General features: G+C 34.0%; 1 protein-coding gene across 2 annotated transcripts in view; it reads right to left on the reverse strand.

The window, feature by feature from the left end:
* The window catches only part of TECRL (trans-2,3-enoyl-CoA reductase like), a 150,941-nt gene that overhangs the window by 29,930 nt on the left and 97,540 nt on the right, over positions 1-23,471 (reverse strand). For both annotated transcript variants that reach the window (XM_077136991.1, XM_077136990.1), the window contains exons 5-7: positions 13,988-14,103; positions 2,228-2,333; positions 190-262 (exon numbers count right to left, since the gene is read on the reverse strand). In XM_077136991.1, coding sequence (XP_076993106.1) covers positions 190-262; positions 2,228-2,333; positions 13,988-14,103 — 295 coding nt within the window. The remainder of the gene's footprint in view (positions 1-189; positions 263-2,227; positions 2,334-13,987; positions 14,104-23,471) is intronic.

Here is a 23,471-nt window from a genome sequence, read left to right on the forward strand (position 1 = left end):
TCAATTGATGTCAGACAAGTTTGCTCTTTAGAGCTATATAAAAATGTAATAAAACATTATATGTAAACAATTTAGATTGACATTATTGCACTTTTCCCTACTTCTATGAGTGTATCCTGTTGTTCATCATTTTTAAGTAACTAGAACATGATGATTTCTTATGAGGATTACTTAAGAAATTCTACATACATGGTGGTGTATACCATGGGTGATTAATGTAGTAGGCAATCCAAGAAGTGAATCCCCAATAAAAGGCACAACCCTACAAATGAAATAAAAGAATACAAACATTAGGGAAAGTAAATAATATATAAGGCATCAGTTGCAACTTTCACATACATGAATACAACTGCAGCATTTTTGTATGCAAAATTATATTATTTTTCTAAGTTGAATAAATCTTCTATTTTTCCTTCACTCAGTAAAAGTCTCATTTTTACAATAACTTTTTGATTTAACTAAGGAAATGAATTTCTTTGCTCCATCCTTATGACTATAAATGTGTATTCAGGAGGTCAAGAAAAGGTAGTTACATATTTCAGACAGATTTTTCAAGCATTATTTTTGTCTGAGTTACAGACATGAAAGAAGTAATAAAAAAGAAGTAATAAAATGTATAAACAAATTATCTATTACATAAAAAAATTATGTTTTTGCAGAAATAAATGAATATAAGAACGAAAGATTTAATCTTTACTTATAACACATCTTGAATGATCAGAAAGGGAAGTGACCTGGATTAAGCAGTCCTAGGTTATAACCCTGGTTTTACAAACTTGATAATATGTTAGGTCAAAAAAGAAGTTGATCTAAATGATTCCTGAGGTCTCTGAGAGTTCTAGAGTTTATTGCATTATTACCATTTCAATGTTGGAATGATTATCTTGCTGAAAATGTTAGAAAACAGATATTTTCCCTGAAACAGGAAGATATGGTTAAAAGCATAATTCCATTTGAAAATAAATCTTAATTTGAATTGAAAAATTACAGTGCAGCATGTCTAATGCACATTTCCACTTCAACATTTTAAAAATGTCCCAATTTCTTTATGGTACTTTAACGGTTGATACCTTTCCATGCTTTTCTTTCATAATTTCTTGGAAGAGCAAAGATACTTTTCATCGCCCTTGACAACTATCATAAACATGGAATATAATGTCAGTATTTTAATCACACTTGGATGTATATTTAAGTCTCTTATTTGAGATTCCTCATTGTGCTGGTTTGAAATGATGTATGTACCCTAGAAAAGCCATTTTTAATCCTAACCCCATTTTGTAAAGGCAGACATTTCTTCTACTCCCTATTCAGTATTGTATGTTTGATCATCTCCCTGGAGATGTGATTTAATCAAGAGTGGTTGTTTAACTGGATTAGGTGGAAGTGTGTCTCCACCCATTTGGTTGGGTCTTGATTAGTTTATGGGAATCCTACAAAAGAGGAAGCATTTTGGAGAATGCGCGAGATTTCTGAGAGAGCAGAGAATGACATAACCACGAGAAACAGAGTGTCTACCAGCCAGCGACCTTTGGAGATGAAGAAGGAAAATGCCTCCCAAGGAGCTTCATGAAACCGGAAGCCAGGAGAGAACGCAGACAGATGACGCCGTGTTCACCACATGCCTTTCCAGATGAGCGAGAAACTCTGACCGTGTGTGCCATGTGCCTCCTCACTTGAGAGAGAAACCCTGAACTTCATCAGCCTTCTTCAACCAAGGTGTATTTCCCCCGATGTTTTAGATTGGACATTTCTATAGACTTGTTTCAATTAGGACATTTTCTCGGCCTTAGAATCGTAAACTAGCAACTTATTAAATTCCCCTTTTCAAAGCCATTTTGTTTCTGGTATGTTGCATTCCAGCAGCTAGCAAACTAGAACACTCATATTGTAGTCTCTTATATGAGGTTCCTCATATCGAAACAGGACTTAAAGAATCTGAAATTAGTGCTAAATATACCCAAACTTAAAAGGTGACCTGGACTATCTTATTGTCTCTCATAAATTGATGTATTGACAAATCTTTCTATATAGGGTTATGTTAGAGGAAAACTCCAGTGAAATAGGTCACATAAGAATTGGCATATCAGGAACAGAATGTTCAAGGTACGCTGACATAATTGAAAAGAAAAATCTAGGCTTGGGGGTAAAAACTATGACTGCACATTTTTCAGTCTATGAATATGCAAAAATTAGCAACAATAAATTATAAAACATATTATATACCCACCAGTATCAAATTTTTCAAAGGTGTATGACCTCCAGAAACTCTGTGAACAAATAAGGTTTCCAAAAGATATCGGATATAATGTATACAATGGCAGAAGCAGGCCAAGCTAGGAAAAAATAAACATAAATATATGAAATTCCCTTATACAATTCTGGTTTCTCTTAAGAATATGCATTTCTATTCATTTATTTTAGCTTAGTACAATATTCTCTTTATTAGAAAATGACTGTTAATACCAAACACCAGGGGTTGGTTAAATAAAGTGTGTCAGCATTCAAATTTTATTTAATAATAAAAGCAATTTTTACAAGTTTCTGTAATTTTATTTCTGATGACATTGGAAATACTTTATAACACCAGTCATGAATTGATATGCTCACATCTACCAGAAGAATAGATATAAATATAGTAATTGCAAGTGTATGCATATCAAATGTCTAAAGATTAAAGAAGACAATTTATATGTTTTTAAATGTCTGAAGACTAGTTACCATGCATTTGACATTCTTTAGTATTCAGAATAACTTTTGAATTGTCTCGTTGTCCTTTAACATGTACCCTATATTGAAAAAGTCTGAATTTTATTTTCTGTGGTGTCAAAATGCAACTTTTAAAATTTTGCCTCTTTTTAAAAAATGTTTTGTACTAACTGGCACACTTCAGTAATGCATCTGTCTCTGTGTGTGTTTTATTTTATTAGAGAAGTGTGGGAAAATAGAGAAATGCAGAAAATGCAGAGTTCCCAAATCCCCCTCTCACTAAACAGTTTCCCTATTATTAACACTTTGAATCTAGTAGCTTTGTTACAAATGATGAAACATTTATTATAATTTTACTATTAACTATAGTCTATAGTTTACATTAGGGTTCACCCTTTGTGTTATAATCTCCTATGGGCTTTTATATTATATTTTTATTCTAGTAATATATATACAACCAAGATTTCCCCTTTTAAGCACAATCAAATATATAATGCAGTGATGTTAGTTAAATTTACAAAGTTGTGCTATTTCCACCACCATCTATTACCAAAATTTTCCCATCACCCCAAACATTAACATCACCCCAATTGCCTAACTTCACCCCAGTCCATGGTAACCTGTATTCTTATTTTGAACTGTATTAATTAGCTTATTCATTTATTTCATATGAGTGATATAATACAATATTTGTCCTTTTATGCATGGCTTATTTCATTCAATATAATGTTAACAAGGCTCATCCATTTTGTCTCCATAAATATGCCTACAATTCCTTTTTTCAATCCTAATATTTGGAAATATTTATTTTGGGTCAAGTGAAATCCAGGATATGATGGCTAAAAGAAAAGGGTCACTGTATATGTATGAAAGAAAGCATAGCCTGAACGTCACAGAACTGCAAGGGAGCAGTGAAACAAGGAGAGTGCCAGGGTTCTGTTGAAGAAGATGAGGAAAATGCTCAAATAATAGGTTGAAAATATAAGATATTGTGCTAATATTGGATTTTGAATTGCACAGAAGGACTCCAGGAGTTGGAGAAGACTCCAGGAAGGCAATAAATTGGGGATTGTAGAGAGTGCAGATATAGAGCATCAGAGAAAAGAATTGACCTGAACACATGTTAATGTGGTTCATGATAGAAATGGATAAATGTCCACAGATGAGACTTGATGCATTCAAGGCAGATAGGTAAAGTGTGAGTTCTGAGTGTAGGACAGGTTTCTGGTGCTCCTTCTCCAATTTTCCTTAAGGAGGTAATGCCTTAGTCTCAGATTACTAGTTCACTCTCAATCCTTCTTAACTCTTATTGATTGAATAAAGAACTTCTAGGTTATGCTAAGCTTGTGGACCATCTATTCAATATTGATGGTGGGGATAGACGTTCTGTAGGAAATGTGGCCTTAATCCCTGTGCATACAGACTTCTAAGAGATCCAAATAACTGCGCAGTGTCTGAATCACATGCACAATTCTGCTCCTATCTGAGTTTAGCAAAAAAGAACTTTCAACTTTGCAATATGATTAAAAGCAGTTTGGGAATATTAAATTATAAGTATGTGCCAACTGGATATGGCATTTAAAATTTTATCTTTTTAATCTTGAGAAATCAATCATCCTGAAATCAGGTTGCCTGATACTTGTGCTTATCCTATGAAACCCCAGCTATACTCCTACGTATCAAAATTATTTGTGTGCATCTGCACTGGAATGATTTTGTATAAAATGTGATAGTTGGGTTCAGTTGTCAACCTGTCCAGTTGATGGTGCCAGTTGTCTTGTCAGGCAAGCACTGGTCTAACCATTACTGCAAGGATTTTCATGGCTGGTTGAAAAACCATAGGGCTGGCATATTAAATTATCAGTTAGTTGAGTGCTTCTGTGGCTGATTACATACATCTATGTTCAACTAAGGGTGTGTCTTCCACAACGAGATAATACAATCAATTTGGGTTTAATTAAATCAGTTGAAGACCTCTAGGGGAAAAGAGAGAACTTTCATGTCTTCTTCAGCCAGCCAACCATCCCCTCCTGTGGAATTCATTGGAGTTGTCACTCTTGTGGCCTGTTCTATGGATTTGGACTTTACATCCTCATGGTTACATGAGACACTTTTATAAGTCTCATATTTACAGATCTCTCCTGTTAATTCTCTTTCTCTAGTGAACCCTGCTGACTGATACATAAATGTAACATATTTGCTATTTTGGAAATTCATCTTGGAAAAAGATGAATAAGTTGAAGAGTGACATCATCAACATGGTGACATAAATAGCTACTGAAAATTTGTTCCCAGAGATTCAGTGAAGAAAAAAAGGACATTTCTGAATTGTTCAGAACTCTGGAGGAAAATGTAGACTGAAGAGGTACCCTACAAATGCTGAATTGAAGAAAGGGGAAAATATCAGGTAAGAAACTTCCATCCCAGAGAGGTCTCACACAGCACAGAAAGGCAAAGAAACAGCAGCCAGGACCACTTCCACCGGAGACACAGAATATAAATTCTCACAACAGCAGTGAGACAGACCCCTTGTGGGGGACAGGGAAAGACATTTCAAGGCCCAGATTAGTGAGAACATGTGGACGGAGACTGTGTTTCCAGCCCTGGGTCAGAAAGTCATTCACCCACCCCTGAAGGAAACAGCAGTGGGCACCCTGATCTGGCCTGGCAGATGGCTGGAAACTGGCACAATTAGGCAAGTCCCCATTACCACAAATTAAAGTGGACATTCAGCCCCACATTGAGTCAGATTTTGGATGGCAAAGTGATGGCACAAGATCCCAGTTTCAGCCCTGCCCATTCAGATGCACCCTGGGCTCCAAAGTAAACAGTTTCTAAAGAGGATTAATATACCAAACAGTATATTATGTGGAAAAGTATTCAATTTTGAGGAGATCCCACTTACCTATTTCCTTTCATTTACTTCTGCTGTGTGTGTAAGGTCTGGGAAATCACTTCCTACCACAAGATCCTTAAGACATTTCCATCTCTGGGCAGGCCAAAAAATGCAAGGGAATTCAAAGGCTTTGCAGGAATCTCCAGACCATATCTCAGGCCCAGTGGAGCTGAACTTATCCCTCTGGAGGGGAACCTACAACCGTTTTGGCTGATAAATATGGACAACCCAACTGTTAAAGCAGTGCACTAAAATGAACTCAGGTCTTGTAGGTTGGCAAAAAAACATTAAAAAAAAAAAAAAGAAAGAAAAAGAACTAGTACCAATTTTCCTTAAACACTGTAAAAAATTTGAAGAGGCAGGAAAGCTTCCTAACTCATTATATGAATTCAGCATCAGCCTAATACCAAAGCCAGACAAAGAGCCTATGAGGAAAGAAAATTGCACACCAATCCTTTTAATGAATATGATGCAAAAATCCTGAACAGAATATTTGTGAATCAAATCCAACCATACATTCAGAGAATTATATACCATGAACAAGTGGGATTTATTCCAGGTATGCAAGGGAGGTTCAACACAAGAGAATCAATTAATTTAATCCAAATCAATAACTCAAAGCAGAAAATACACATTATCATCTCTACGATGGGTGCATGACATCCTGTTTTTATGAAAACATTTCAAAGGATAGGAGTAAAAGGGAACTTCTGCAACATGATAAAAGGAATATATGAAAAACCCACAACTAACACTATCTTCAATGCAGAAAGACTGAAATCTTTCTCTCTAAATGAGAAACAAGACAAGGATATCCACTGTCAGCAATGTTATTTAATATTATGCTAGAATTTCTAGCTAAAGGTATTAGGTAAGAAAAATAAATAAATTATACCCAAATTGGAAAAGAAGTAAAACTTTCACTGTTCGCAGATTATATGGTCTTATATGTAGACAATCCCCCCCACAAAATCTATAGCTAAGATACTAGGGCTAATAAACAAGAATAGCAAAGTGGTAGGGTATGAGATCAACATTCAAAAACCAGTAAAGATTTTTAGTGATATAAATGCAAAGAACAATCTGAGAGAAAATCAAGAAAAAATATCCATTTACAATAGCAATCAAAAGAATCAAATATTTAAGAATGAATTTAACTAAGAATGTATAGTACCTATTCACAGAAAACTACAAACATTGTAAAAAGAAATCAAGGAAAACCTAAATAAATGGAAGGATACCTGTGTACATGGATTTGAAGACTATATATAGTTAAGATGTCAGTTCTTCCCAAATTGATTTACAGATTCAATGCAATGCCAATTAAAATCCCAACAACTTACTTTGCACAAGTAGAAAAAACAATAATCAAATTTATTTTGAAGGGCAGGATACCCTGAACAGCTAAAAATATCTTGAAGAAGAGATATGAAGTAGGAGGTCTCACTCTACCTGACTTTAAAGCATATTATAAACCAACAGTGGTCAAAACAGTATGGTACTGTAATAAACACAGATGCACTAATCAATGAAATTGAAATGAGTGTTCAGAAGTAGACCTTTTCATCTATGGCCTATTGATCTTTAACAGGGCAGTCAAGTCAACTCAACTGGGACAGCAGCCTTTTCAACAAATGATGACTAGAAAACTGGATATCCATATTAAAAAGAATGAAAGAGAACCCCTATCAGACCTTATACAAAATTTAACTCAAAATGTATCAAAGACCTAAACATTAGAGATAAGGTCATAAAATGTTAAGAAGAAAATGAAGGAAAATGTCTTAAGGATCTTGTGGTAGGAAGTGATTTCCCAGACCTTACACACAATGCAGAAGTAAATGAAAGGAAATTTAGGTAAATGGGATCTCCTCAAAATTGAATACTTTTCCACATTAAAGAATTTGCCAGGATAGTAAAAAGGCTGTCTACACAGTAAAAGACAATATTTGGAAACCACATATCTGACAAGGGTTTAATATCCAGAATATATAAAGAGATCCTACAACTCAACAACAAAACAACAAACAACCCAATTAAGAAATGGTAAAAGACCTGGATAGACACTTTGCCAGGGAGAAAATACAAATGCCATAAAAGCATATGAAAAGATGCTCAACTTTGCTAGTAGTTAGGGCAATGCAAATTATAACCATGATGAGATATCATCTCACACTTACTAGAATGACCATTATCAAAAACAAAACAACAACAGAAACAAAAATGGAGAACAACAAGTGCTGCCAGTTATCAGTGATGTGAAGAATTATGTACACTCATTCACTACTGGTCTGAATGTAGAACGGCACAGTGGCTCTGGAAAGCAGTTGGTCGATTCCTCAGATAACTAAGTATGGAACTGCAATATGGTTCAGCAATCCCATTACTAGCTTTATTCTTGGAGAAACTGATAACAGAACATGAATGGGCATTATCACACTGATGTTTTTAGCAGCACTATTTACAGCTGACAATAGATGCAAACAGCTCAAACGTTCATCAACCAATAAGTGTATAAACAAACTGTGGTTTATACCTATGATGGAATATTACACAGTTGTAAAACAGAATAAAGTCATGAAGTATGCAACAATGGGGATGAACCTTGAGGACATTTTGTTGGGCTAAATAAGCCAGAAATAAAGGGACAAATGCTGTATGGTCTCACAATATGAACTAACTCTAATGAGCAAACTCTGACAGTTAAGGTTGAGAACACAGGTTTTAAGGAGATAGAAAGAGGGTAAAGTTTGGATACTTGATGCTGAAGAAGAAGAGAGGGTTCAAAAGGATTAACTGTAAAGATCCAGAAATAGATAGCACAATATTATGTGATGGCTGCAGGATTTTATAAGTATAATGAACAAAGTTGAATGTGAATATGGTTGAAGAGGAAAGCTAGGTGCATATATGAGATTAGAAGGAAAGATGGAGGGTAAAAACTGGGGCTCTGTAAGATAGTGAAACCTAGAGAGGACAATGAGGTTGATTAAATGTACAAATATAAGAAAGGTTTTACTTAAGAGAGAACAATTGAATGTCATCATTCCAAGGTGTAGGAAATGGGATAATATATAGAAAAAATACAATTTAATGAAAACTAGGGTCTATGGTTAACAGTGTCACTGTAGTGTTCTTTCATTAATTGTAACAAAGTCAATATAACAAAGCTAAATGTCAACAAGAGGGGGATGGATATAAGGGAGCAACATGGGATTCTTGCTGTTGTTGTTTCTCTTTTTTCTTTTCCTCTCTTCTTCTTTCTCTGTGGAAGCAATGGAAATGTTCTCATAGATTGTGGTAGTGAATAAAAACAGTATGATTATAGCAGGAACATTAATTGTACACTTGGAATGGGTTATATAGCGTGTGAATAAAACTATTTAAAAAATAAACAGGATACAAGTACTGGAAAATATGTGGAGAGAGAGAGAAATGTACCTATTCATTGTTACTTAGGAAAGTGAAATGGTACAGCTCCTCTTGAGACCAGCATGGTGTTTCCACAGGAAGCTAAGTATAGGGTTGCCACATGACCCTAAAACCCCATTATTAGACAAAGGTTTGGAAGAACTGAAAGCAGGGACACAGACATTTGCACCCTAGAGTTTATGGCAGCATTATTCATGATTTGCAGTGGTTGGAGGTGGCCTAAATGTCCATTGACTGATGAACAGCCAATTGATTCATGGTGTATAGAATGGCAGATTATTGAACAGCTTCAGGAAGGCACACAGCTAGGTGAATGAAGCTTGAGGATATTACATTGAGTGAAATAACCCAAAATAAGGGACAAATAATGTACAGTCTCACTACACTATACTATGAACGGACTATAGTGTGCAAACTTTGAAAACTGATTTTGATTCTATAGGTTATTAGGGATAAAAGTGGGCAGAGATCAGGTGGTCAAGCCATAAGGAGTACAGAATGTTCAAATCTGATTCATTGTGAAGGTACCTAGACTGTAAGCTGTTACAGCATCACATGTATTCCTAAATTTTAATTGTTATTTCCTCATTCTGTGATGCTTGTGTATAACCTGGTAGATCCCTGGAACATTGGGTATCTATGTGACACATGTGAGTCACAGTTAAGAGTTTTGAAGCTCTGAATCCCTGTAATACTCCATACAGGAACTGTTAAGGAAGCTGAGAAAGAGATCAGATTACAGTTAGAAATGGACCTGGTTAGGACTAAGATAGAACAGAATACAAGGTAAAAGATGATACTGTCTGCATTTTAAAACTTCAACTTCTGTGTGATACCAAGGGAAGATATGTTTATTTAGTCCAGAATTTAAATTTTTTTAATTAAATTTAATTTTAAATTTTTTTAGCACACTATCTAATTTAACCTGCTAATCTGTTTATTAAACAGGCTAATTACATGGAACCTAGAATAGGAAATGAGGCCTTATTATTCTTTACATTAACTATTCTGTTAATGTAATGTTCAGACACAATCCGGAGTGTTTTGGGAAGAAAATAAAAAGTATTTGCAAAGTTCACGCATTAGAATCTCTCACATTGCTAAGCCAAGCCCTCAATATTGACGTTTGCCCTTATGAAACGTATTTCTGCAGTGGCAAAGCTAGGTCTGCATGTAATTATGCCCAAGTGTCACCTCCAGATACTTCTTTCATTGCTCAGATGTGGCCTCTCTCTTTAAGCCAACTCTGCAAATAAAATCACTATCCTTCCCCTCATGTGGGACGTGATTCCCAGGTGTGTAATCTACCTGGCAACATGAGACGTGACTCTCAGGGATGAGCCTGTTTATGGCTTATGGGATTGAAAATGTCTTCTTGACCAAAAATGGGGAAGAAATGGAACTAAGTAAAGTTTCAGTGGCTAAGAGATTTTGGATGTTATTCTTATGTAAGCTTTAGTCAGATATTGCAGACTACCATGGTATGCCCAAACCCAATAAACAGCATTGCTAAAAACCCTAGGGAATGCCTTAGGTTCTATCTAAGTCTCTATAAAAGTTTGTATTATTAAGTTTATTTTTCCAGAAACTTAATGCCTCTATGTCGATCCTATGCCAGATAAGCACTAAAGCCCAGAGGCAGCAGTCTCTCCAAGAACATTGATCAGTTTTATTCCTCTACTCTATAACGTCAACCCCCCTTTCCAGCATGAAGAAATTAAAATGATCATTGCCTAATTATCCCTCAAGATTGAGTGAAAGATCAAATGAGAGGGAGGAGTTGTAATTGAGAAATTAGGATTTAACAAATGATTATGACTACTGACTTCATTATACAGATAATGGTTTTTAGTGATTAGTGTTTCATAGTAGCCAAAGTAAAACCTGAAGTTGTTGATCTGTAATTCAGTATCCCTGATCTTTAACAATGATTGTATAACCATATTGCAAAATAATAAAAAGTCAATTGCTCATGTTTATATGGATCTATTTCTGGAGGTTTTTCAGTTCCACTGATAATATATATCTCCGACAATTCTACACTTTTTCAATTAACCTACCTTAATTGTAAGTCTTAGAATTAGGTAGAGCACGATACTAGCAGTCAATAAGTAAGGAGGTGGGGGTAGGTGGTATCAGATGTTTGGGATTTTCTTTTCATTGGTTTTCCTAGAGTAATACAAAGACCCTAAAAATGATTGTAGTGATGAGTGCACAACTACATGACAATACTATGAAACATTGTATATCTTTGATGGATTGTACAGTGCATGAATATATATCAATAAAATTACATTAAAAAAAGATGAAGGGCGGGCCGCGGTGGCTCAGCGGGCAAAGTGCTTGCCTGCTATGCCGGAGGACCTCGGTTCGATTCCCGGCCCCAGCCCATGTAACAAATACGGAGAAACAGAATACAATAAAAACAAGAAAATGTTTAAAGATGTTTCCCTTTCTTCCTTCCTTCCTTCCTTCTATCCTTCCTTCCTTCTCTCTGTCTTTCCTTTAAAAAAAAAAAAAAAAAAAAAAAAGATGAATAGGATATTTCCTTCACTTAAGAAAATGAAGGAACTTAAATGTTCTAAAAGACTCTAGAAAATCTGATCTCTGTTGACCTGACCGTTGTCACTAAGAGCCAATCCCCCCCTTCATTCTCTGCGACTCTACTAAACTGGCTTTATTTCTTTTGCTACAATGAAACTGTTTTCTACCACAAATAATTTCCATATGAAGATTCCTTAAATTTACTAGTAAAAAACCTGACCTTTAAAAAAATGTTTATGTCACTTTCTTAAAAAAAAAATCTCAAAACTCCCATTTCAAGTCAGGTTCTCTCTTTCATACTCTTTAATACTCTTATAGCACCTAATTTAAAATAAGTATCTGTGTAATCAGTTCACATACTTGTTCATTCAATATGTTTTTATTAATCTTGACTAATATGTTAAGCAGAGGAGACAGACTGAAGATTGCCATACATCCACTACATAATTTTAACTCTATTGAGGGAAATAGGCATATGTAATTATGGGAGTATATAATTATAAAGTAATAAATTGTATAAAGGAAAATATTTTAGAAGGATTTTAGTGACAGAAGAAGTAGGAACGGCTACCTTGAGTAAGAACCATTTGAGCATATATTTGAAGTTTGATTAGGAGACAAGAAGGAAGTCAAAATAAAAATAAAGCAGTAGTGACTGTAGCTGCAAGAGAGGAGGCCAGTAAGGAAGGGAATGGTGGGTTTGAGACTTAAATAATCATATGCTGTTTCTTAATACACTTGGAGTTTCTTCAGTGCATGAAATTATGCAATTGTCAGGACCTTTTTAACTTTTTTTACAAATTGTTGACTCTACGTTCTAGTAATTTTGAATAATAACCCTTTTGCATAATTTTGAAAACTACCTTTAGGAGTTGGAATCATTTCCGCAATATGTTAACCACCATAATTAGATATTTTACTTTGAAATCTGAACTAGTCTTCTTTTCCTCGTCTTTCTTAGAGTACTACTTAAATATTGAATTTTTTTTTTAAGGGGAAATCATTCATTTATTATTTAAAGTTTGCAAGACAACATCTTGATTTCTGTAGCACAATTTGCTTTACTTTTTTGACACAGTATAATAGAAAAAAGACATTTAGTTTCCAGTAATATCTATATCACTATTCAGAATTAAGTGTTCCACAGACATGATACCTGGAAACAAAAGCCTGTTACAATAAGCAAAGCTTCAACCAGAGCGGCTACTTTTCGTGCCAGGAAAAAGTTCATCCCTATAGGAGGAATGATGTGCTATGTGAAATGGCTGGGAACTGATCTAGAATACCTGAAGAAAATTCGTGGCAAATTCTGGAAACAGAGAATATCTAGACCTTTGTTCAATACTAAACAATATACAATGGAACTAGAGTGGCTCTATCTACAGATGTGGAAGCATTATGCGGCTGGCAACAAACCTGACCACATGATTAAGCCTGTTGAAGTCTCTGAGTCTGCTTAAAGACTATGTATGCACAGGAGAATTACTCCTACACCTGAGCCTCAACCCTCTGGGGGAAAGGGAACTAGAAAACATACTTTTCACTCGTCTGTACACCCATGTTGCAGATGGGTGATATGTAACAGTAATAGAATAGCACAGCCAGACTTGCTTCCTGCATGATAGGGAAAATACGCAAGAGATGGGAAACTACTGTTCCACGAGGAATCTCCATAGTATATTGCAACAACCAGGTGGTGCATAGTCCTGGAAGGTCTCATCTCCCTTGGTCTTCCATGGGATAGTGAGTGTGGAGGGGAGATATAGATTATCCAGCCATTTTGTGATTCCATGGATTGATTGAGTCTTCTGAATTAATTTTTTCTTTATATTTTGGGTATTGGAGCTTTTAAAGATATTTGATTTCAGGTATTTTTATTCACGTGAAGTATATATGATTCTCTCGAGATAAGATTTTAAACTAAAATGTTGCTCCTTGTTTTAGTTTCTGAACTATTCAGATTAATGGGGACTTTGTTGGTGTAAATATTGAATTTTGACTAGAGAACAATAACTTAAAAATCCTTTTATTTCTTCTCTTTATTATATAGATCCTAGTTTCTCACCTAGGCAATGTTTCCAAGTTTAGAGTAGGTTTTGAGCTGTATACATGATCTCAACTTTATACTTTTAAGCTTCTTTGGATGACATTTCTGAATTTCCAGATTTATTTTGTTGCTGACATGTTATAAATATAATTGTGATCATTAATAACTTAATCACAGCCTACTTTAAAGTTGTCTTATTGGCTTGTTGTTTATCTATAAGACGTGCATACACTGTTTATGGTAACCTAAGAGATATTTCCTTAAGATTGAACCCCTATTAGTAGGGTTTAAACAGACTTTATTACATAATGTCTGATTACTAGTTCATCTCCTCTTTTATATTTACAATATTTGTCACTTACTGTACTGCTGGGTGGCGTAATCTTCCAGAACTCTCTTTCATATCATATATATATGGAATCCTCAAATAAAACAGGAGGTATATTAACAGAGGTCCTGTGTATTCAGCCAAAAATACCTGAAAATAAGGAAGAGATTTTAAAGAATAATAAGGAATAATAAGGAAGATATTAGTAGGTATTAAGTTTAATGAAATATGGTTTACATATACCATCATGAGTATTTCCAAGATTAAAGTACTACATGAAATGGTAAGGTAGAAAAGCAACCCTCTTAACCTGCATCAGACCCAGAGAAGTAACATATCCTCACTTTCAACAAATAGGCTAGGATCTTAGGGTAAAATAGATAATATTCTTGCCTCTCACCATGTTAAACCAGTATTTTGATTATGACATCATTTCCTTAAATATTTCTCTGAACACATCAACTAACTGAAATATTATTAACAAATATTACCTCATATATAAACTCCACCAATTAAGCATTAATTCCTGATTCCCTAACCCCATCCCAGCCCTTGGCAACTTATATTCTAGTTTCTGGGTCCATGAATTTGCTTATTCTAATTATTTCATATCAGTTATATCATATAATATTTGTCCTTTTGTTTCTGGCTTATTTTATTCAACACAGTGTCTTCAAGGTTCACCCATGCATCTTTTTACATTTTTACCAACAAAGAATGAGAATTCCTTCTTCTCCAAATCTTCTTCAACAATTCTTATTTATTAATTCTTTAAAAAATAGTAGCTATTCTAGAAAGTCAGAAATGATATTTTATAATTTATAATTATATTTTATAATTTATAATATGATGGCTAAAGATGTTGAGTAATTTTCATGTGTTTATTGGTCATTTGTATACCTTCTTTGGAGAAGCGTCTATTCAAGTACTGTGTCCATCTTCTAATTGGGTTATTTGTCTTTTGTTGTTAAGTTATCATATTTATTTTCATATTGTGGATATTAAACTCTATCAGATATGTAGTTTCCAAATATTCTCTCCCTTGCATAACTTGTTGCTTTTTGCTCTTGTGATAAAGTCTTTAGATGCACAAAAGTTTTTATTTTTAATGAAATCCATCATTCTATTTCTTTGTTGCTCATACTTTTGGTATAAAGTCTACAAAAACATTACGTAAGAAAACATCCTGAAGATGCTTCCTTTTGTTTTCTTCTTCAAGTGTTATAGCTTTGACTCTAATATTTAGGTCTTTGATCCACTTTGTTTGAATTTTTATAAATAGATTAAGTGACTCTTTCATTTTTTTAAATATGAATATCTAGTTTTCCCAGTACCATTTCTTAAGATGCTATACTTTCCTCATTGAGTGTACATGGCACTTGTGTCAACTGAAACTGTTATGAACCCCAGAAATGCCATATTCTTTTCCTAATTTAAGTTTATGGGGGAAGACCTATTGTTTAGGTGGAACCTTTAATTAGATTGTTACTGTGGAGATTGATCCACACATTGTATGTGTGACTTTTTAATTAGATTACTTCTACGGAGTAATGGGACACCCAATTTTGGGTGTGAACTTTTGATTAGATGGAGATATGACTTTGTCCATTCACACTGTATCTTGATTAGTTTATTGGAGTCCTTTCAAAGGGGAGCCATTTTGGAGAAAACACAGTTGTAGACATTTGGAAATGTTTGGAGTGCCAACAGAGAGAGCAGATGCGTAGACACAGACTTTGTAAATGTAGAAACCCCAGGAGATTCCAGGAGCTGAGAGAGCCAACAGAAGCTAGACAGGAGCCAGAGCCTAGCAGACATAGTCACGTGCTATTTCCATAAGATACTAAGCAAACCTGAGCCTGGAGAGGGCACAGAAAAGCTAAGAGATGAAATCCAGAGATCACTCCAGAGCAGCTAAGTCAGGAACTACAGACACGTAGAAAAGAAGCCACCAGAATCAGAAGCTAGAAGCAACGGAACTAGGAAAAAGGATTAGCAAATGCCAGCCACATGCCTTCCCATGTGACAGACATTGACCTTTCTTTGAAGTCAAGTTATCTTCTCAGGATGCCTTAAGTTTGGACATTTTAATTCCTTAGAAATGTAAACTTGTAATTTAGCAAACCCTTTTTGTAAAAGCCATTCCATTTCTAGTATATTGCATTCCAGCAGCATTAGCAAACTAAACAACACCCTTCTCACAAATTAACTGGCCATTAATGGAAGGGTTTTTTGGTCAACTCTCAATTTAATTCCATTGGTCTATATTACTTTCCTTGTACCATTACCATGTTGTTTTGATTATGCTAGCTTTATACCAAGCTTTAATCAGAAAATGTGAGCCCTCCACTACTTTCTTCTTTTTCAAGATGATTTGAAACATTTAGGTACCCTTACACTTCCATATGAATTTGATTATTGGCTTTTCCATTTGTATAGAGAAGGCTATTGCAAATATGATTGAGATTGCAGTGAAACTCTAAATTTTTTGGTAGTACTGACATTAACAATTTTTACTCTTCCAAGCTAAGAACATCCTTACATTTATTTAGGTCTTCCATGATTTCTGTTGCCAATATTTTGCAGTTTTCCATGTATAAGTCCTTCACATTCATGGTTATATTTTTTCTTTAGTTGTTATTGCAAATGGAACTTTATTTCTTGATTTCCTCTTCAGATTGCTCATTATTAAGTGTATAGAAACAATACCGATTTGGTGGTGTTGATCTGGTATTCTGCTGCTTTGCTAAATTCATCTATTAGCTCTAGGAGCTTTGTGGTAGATCTTTTCAGGATTATCTGTATATGAGATCATGTCAGCTGCAAATGGAAATGTTTTACTTCCTCCTATCCAAGTTGCATGACTTTTCTTTCATTTCCTTGCCTAACCTCCGGCTAGAATGTCCAGTACAATATTCAAAACAATGGTGTCAGTGAGCATTTTTGTTTTCTTCTTGACCTTCAGGGAAATTTTCAGTCTCTCACCATTGGGTATGATTTTAACACCCATATTCACACAGGATATTGCTCTGTAATTTTCTTTTCTCATGGTATCTTCATCTAACTTTAAAATTGAGGTTATGTTGGCCTCATAGAATGAGTTAAAAAGTGTCTCTTTCTGTTCAGTCTTTGAAAGAGTTTGAGCAAGACTGATGTTAATACTCCTTGGAATGTTTGGTAAAATTCACGAGTGAAGTCATTTTGACTGCTCAAGCAAATACCATGCAACTGGGTTGGAATCTTTTAACTCATAGTTTTGAGTATAATAGAAGACCAAATTAATGCATCATCAAAGCACTACCTTCTTCCTGAAGATGGTGGTATCCTGTGGCTGGCTGCTGGGGATTCTATTTCCTGGTTCCTCTGTCACATAGCAATGCACATGGTGGCCCCTCTTCTGGCTTCTCCTCTCTCTTCTGGGCTTCAATGTTTTTCAGCTTCTTGCTTTCCATAGCTTTTTTTTCTATCTGTTTGAATTTCATTCTGCTTATAAAGGACTCCAGTATGAGGATTAAGACCCATCATGATTGAGGTGGGCCACATTTTGATGAAGTAACACCATCAAAAATTCCTTACAATGTGTTTGCACCCTCAGGATTGTGTTAAGCTTAAGAACATGTTTTTCTGAGGTACATACAGCTCCAAATCACCACACCCAGCATAGGGTCTCTTCTGGAGAATGACCCTGTGTGCTAGAGGCAAATGTGTATTCTTCTGAGTTGCATGAACTATTCTAAATATGTCTGTTTGGTTTTTCAATATTCTTCAATATTTTATTTTCAATATTATTTTGAATATTATTCAGTTCTTCTACTTTCTTTTTGATCTCTCTCTATGTTCTATTCATTATTGAAAGTAGAATAGTGAAATCTCCTGTTATTAATGTAGAATTGTCTATTTCTGCCTCCATATTTGTCAATATTTGCTTCATATATTTTGGGGTTCTGCCATCAGATGCTTATGCATTTAAAATTGTTATGTCTTTTTGATGACTTGCCCTGTTTACTAGTATACTGTTCTTTGTCCTCTGTAGCAATTCTTTATTTAAGACTATTTTATCTGATGTTAATATTACCTACCTTTGCTTTCTTTCATTTACTATTTGCATGGCATATTTTTTCCATTCTTTCACTTTCAGTTTACTTGCATCTTTGATTTAAAGTCAGTCTTTTACAAACAGTATATTGAATCATGCTTTTTTATCCATTTTGCCCATTTCTGCCTTTTCACTGGAGAATTTAGTCCATTTACATTTAAAGCAGCTACTGATAATGCAGGACTTTCTTCAGTTCTTTGCTGTTGGCTTTTGTACATCTTACATATTTTTTGTCCCTTAATTCTTCCATTATTGTCTATGTTCATAGTTATTTTATTTATTTTTTGTAGGGTACAATTTGAGTCCCTTTGTATTTATTTCTTTATATATTCATAGACTTTCTTTGTGATTGTGATTGGGCCTTAAATTTAGCATTCTATACTTATAATAATCAAGTTTGATTTTATTTCAACCTTAAGTTCAACAGCATATACCACAAACACTGTTTCTTTACCTTTCTACCCACACCCTCCATGTTTTGATTGAACATCATACATTGTATACCCAAGACTATAGGTTTACCATTATTTTTTATGCATTTGTAGTTTAGATCTTGATAGAAGTAATAACATATTCATATATCAAAGAGTAAAATACAATAATACTAGAATTTGTAATTACTCATAGGATTACCTTTACTGGAGGTTTTTAATTCATTATGCTATTTCAATCCACTGTCTTCTATTCTTTCATTTCATTCTCAAATCCCCTTATCATTGCTTATACTGCAGGTCTACCACTGAAGAATTCCTTCAGCTTTGGAATTTTGGGAATGTATTAGTCTATCACTCATTTTTGAAAGACAATCTCACAGAATATGAAATTATTTGTTGACAATGTTTTCTTTCAGCACTTTAAATATTTTCTCATTGTCTTCTGGCCTGCATAGCTTCTGAGGAGAAATCAGCATGTAATATTACTGGGACGTACTTCTACATATATGTTGCTCTTCTCTTGCAACTTTCAGAATTCTGTGCTTGTCCTTGGATTTTTACTGTTTTTTTTTTTATATATCTGGACATGATTTTCTTTAAGTTTTTCATATTTAGGGTTCATGGGGCTTCTTGAATGTGTATATTCATGCTTTTATTAATTTGGGGAAGTTTTCTGCTTTTATTTCTTTGAGTATTCATTCTAGCCCTTTATCTCTTTTTTCTTCTTCTGGGATTCCCTAATGTAAATATTGGTATATATCATAGTGTGTCACAGGCCTCTTGGACTATTTGCACTTTTTTCATTCTTTGTTTTAATTCTATGTGGTCTGAATCATTTAAATATTTTGTCATCGAGTTCACTGATACTTTCTTCTGCCAACACCAATCTGCTGTGGAAATCTTCCAGAAATTTTTATTTCAGTTACTGCAGTCTTTAGCTAGTATTTTTATTCTATTCTAAAATTTCTGTCTCTTTATTGAGGTTTTCATATTGTTCTGCATCGTTTTTCTGATATTCTTTAGTTCTTTCTCCATGTTTTTATTTATCTTTTTGAACATATTGTAGATTTGTTTTTTTAATACCTTTGTCTGACATGTCTAAATTCTGTTCTTATTGGTTGACAGTTTCTCATTTTACATAATTCCTTCGGATAGCCCCATCATTTCCTGTTTCTTTATTTGTCTTGCAATTTTTTGTTGTGAACTGTTCATCTTAACATTTTATTTTTGTAATTTGGGCATTTAATTCCTAAGTTGTATTTTCTCAAATTTTGTATCTGGTTAGTAATATGGCAATAATACCTTTGAGTGCCAGGACCTAAAAAAAAAAAAAACAGAAGACAATCAACCACCTTTCATTGCCTTCACATATTGCCTCTGCATTAGCTGCTTTTCTCCTTCAGAATTTAGCACTCTTATCAGACTCAGGCATAAGTAAAGTATAGGTTCCTCCTGGTACCACAAATTGTCCTGCACTACTACTTGTTCATGGCCTTTGGAAATCCCCCCTTTGTAGGAATCAGAATTTCCTCCTCCTCCCTCTGAAGTAGACCTTCCACACATTCTGGGTGCTCTATTATATGTTTAACACTGGCCATCCATTCTCCCAGGCCACTTTGACTTTTTTCATTCTTTTTTTATTCATTTTTCTAACACTGCTTTAGCTTTCCACAAGATACTTTTCTCTGCATGTGAATTTCTGCCAGGATAAACCAGAAAAGGGTTTCTTGGTTAGTCTTCCAGGATGCTACTGGATAGATTGGCACTTAACTAAAAGGCACCTAGTGTGTGCAGAGGAGTTGCATTGTTCCCTCACTGTTCCATAGACCCACAATTGGAGTACAAGTTGCTCCACACCACACTGGGAAGGGGAGTGGGGAAAGAAGCAAGGGTACCAGGAAATTCTACAAGTATTTGTTTTGTATGCGGTATACTGTACAGTGAGGGCCACATTTCCTTCTTTTCCGTGTGACTAGCCCATTACTGCAGTACCATTTGTTGAATGGTTTTATTTATTTATTTATTTTTTGAGCACAGTGGCCAGGAATTGAACCAGATCTTCCACATGGGAGGTGAGACTTCTACCACTGAAATACCCATGCACCGCTCGTCTCTTGTTTATAAAGCTCTGTTTTCTTGATGTGGCTCTTGTCCAGTTTTTGCAACCTTTTAGCTGTTTTCCAGAGTTTTGACAAAGATGACTCTACCAGTTTTTGCTAATGGTTCAAAGTTTCCATAGTGGATTGGCATCCTGGAGCATCTTATCCCCCCATGTTGTTCAAACGGATTTCCCATAGTTTGATATTAATGATCTAGGTGTGTAGTTTTAAGAACTTATTCCTGAATTATGGAGTTGGGGGGTAGCAACCACATATTTGAAGAAAGAGAGATATGCATAGAGAGGCCATGCTGAGTATTTGGAAAGGTAACTGGAGGCAAGCATATGTCCACAAAAAGTATATTTCTCTAATGATATCTGATGGCTTTCTAAATTTAGCGTTTGCTAAATATTTGGTTTTGCTCTGATGCTAAATTCAGGTAAAAGTCATACTCTGGAGTTTTTAGACAGAGAGCGAGAAATATTTTACCTCTGATTATTCGAAAAGAAGAGAAAAGGAACATGACAAAGATAAATTTACAGTCTTTACTACTTTGCTTTGTCTTGGCCTGTTTTCATCATTTTCTGAAGAATAAAATATTAAAATATTTTAAAATACATGTTTTTCTCAAATATGTGTGTATGCACATCAGTTATAAATTATATTTTTACATCTGGCAATAATTACATATATGCTGCAATACATACACATTTATATACATAATTATTACACACATATTTAAATGTACTTATATGTAGTTATATATATATGTGTTTACAGTTATAATCATTTCTTTCAGCAATATTTATTGTCTCATGAACAAAGGAAGACTTATTGCCCTTTACTTAAATTATGTAAAGGTAAGAGAAATACAAAATCTGATAAAGTCAAATTTCATTTGATAATGTATCTTAATTTATGGCTTGATACATGCTTGGTTATTTATATATAAGAAAAAATATTTATCACTTTTGAATACTGATAATTTAGTATAGTACCCTAGAATAATGAAGATGATGATAATTATTTATTACAACTACAAGTTAAAATATTTATTTCAATATTACCTAATGTAGTAAGTCAAGTTTGAGTAAGCTCCCTTGGAACATACAAAGAATGAAAAATGTTATGAACAATAGGTAACTTGGACCAAATATCATCCTTTATTAAGTTGATAAAAATGCTATCACAAATGTGAAATTCACTTGGAATAGAGGAAATTAAACTATAATCTTATCTCTTAAAAGTAAACCTGGAGATGCTTTGCCTGGCTTATAGGAATATGTCCTAAAACACCAAACATTTTATCACAAATATCATTCATGCTGAAGCATGGAGTTTAAAAGAGTATCAAAGCTGTGAATAATACATCTTGTAAGCATGATAGAATGGATTTTGGATAATGCATGTCTTTCTCATAAAAAGAACATTAGATGGAAAATAGATTAAAAATAGATTAAAGGAAGGTTTTATTAAACTTTGAAAATAACCAGAAAATCATTTCAGAATAAGGAAAAGCAAAGGCCAGATAGACAAATATTTATATGACAACCTACTGAAAATGGAATTGCTATGCTTCTACTAAAGTAGATAGAAGCAAAACAAAAACAAAATTAAAAATAAACAAACACACATATACACAGTCATACAGTCAAATCCCCAAAAATCATATTACCTTATAAAGACTCCATAATGAAATATTTTAGTAGGGTTTCTATATTCAAATTAAGCATATATATTATCATCTGATTTTGAACTATATCTACCTTTAAATTCCAATTTATTTCCATTATTAAATCATATTTATTTTCCTTCTTTGTAAAAAGTTCTCTCTATTAAATTAATGAGTTGCTTTGAATATAAGATTCATTAATTCTAATCGGTAACAAGGACCTTAGGAGTTTGTGGAACATCTGTGGAGTCGTCATCTTGGTATATGTCTATCATAAAAAAAGGGAGAAAGCAATAAGTCTTAGAAAACATAAATTGAATCATGAGACTGTAATTGTTGTTGTGGATTAGCTAGCATCTATGTGCTTAAACTACATGTAATACATTTCACTCTTTTTTAGAAAAAATATTCCCTCAGTCCTATCATTTTCATGATTGTTACCTTTAATTTTTTTATTTTCTAAAATTGGCCTTAGCAGTTTAGGAAAAAATAAATTGCACATTTTACTGTTATAGAAAATTAACAACAAAATATGGTAGTTCTAACCTTCATCTTGAAAACAGGAAAGAACTACTAAATAAAAATACAATAAAGCTTATCAATAACATTATCATCATCAATTTGCCCTTGAAAAATATTGATGATCAATCAATATACTCATACTAATATACTCATCAATCAATATACTCATAACTAACATATGAGTATATTGTGTTACAATACTCATATGTTAGTATCATGTGAGTTGGAGACTTTTTCTTTTAGTGTAATTTCTTTAGTGTAATTACTATATGAATAACCTATAATGGAAAATTCTATTCCCAGTAATTCAAATAAGTCATCTTAATGAGACTAGGAAGAAAAACTGACCAAAATATTTAAACATGTACATTGTTTTGTAGACTACAGAGAGTCACTTAGTCATTAATGAATTTGAAGGTCAAATTCATTTTCAATGGGATCCAAAGAAGTGATTGTGCCTCAGATGTTGAGTGTATTAGCATTATCTAAAACACTAAAAAGCCTGATAAGATAAGCAGAGCCTTTGGATGTGCCTGAGAAAAGAAAGACAATGATTTTTGATCAGTATCTCTCAAGGATAGAGGAGGTCTTAAAAATATCTAAGTTTTGAGCGGGGACACAGAATAGCTACACTCTAAGTAGTAAGGGTGAACTGGAAATAGGCCTTTTTTCCACAGGTATTGAATCTCAGAATC

The sequence above is a fragment of the Tamandua tetradactyla genome, chromosome 19, assembly GCF_023851605.1.
Source record: "Tamandua tetradactyla isolate mTamTet1 chromosome 19, mTamTet1.pri, whole genome shotgun sequence".
Lineage (NCBI taxonomy): Eukaryota > Metazoa > Chordata > Mammalia > Pilosa > Myrmecophagidae > Tamandua > Tamandua tetradactyla.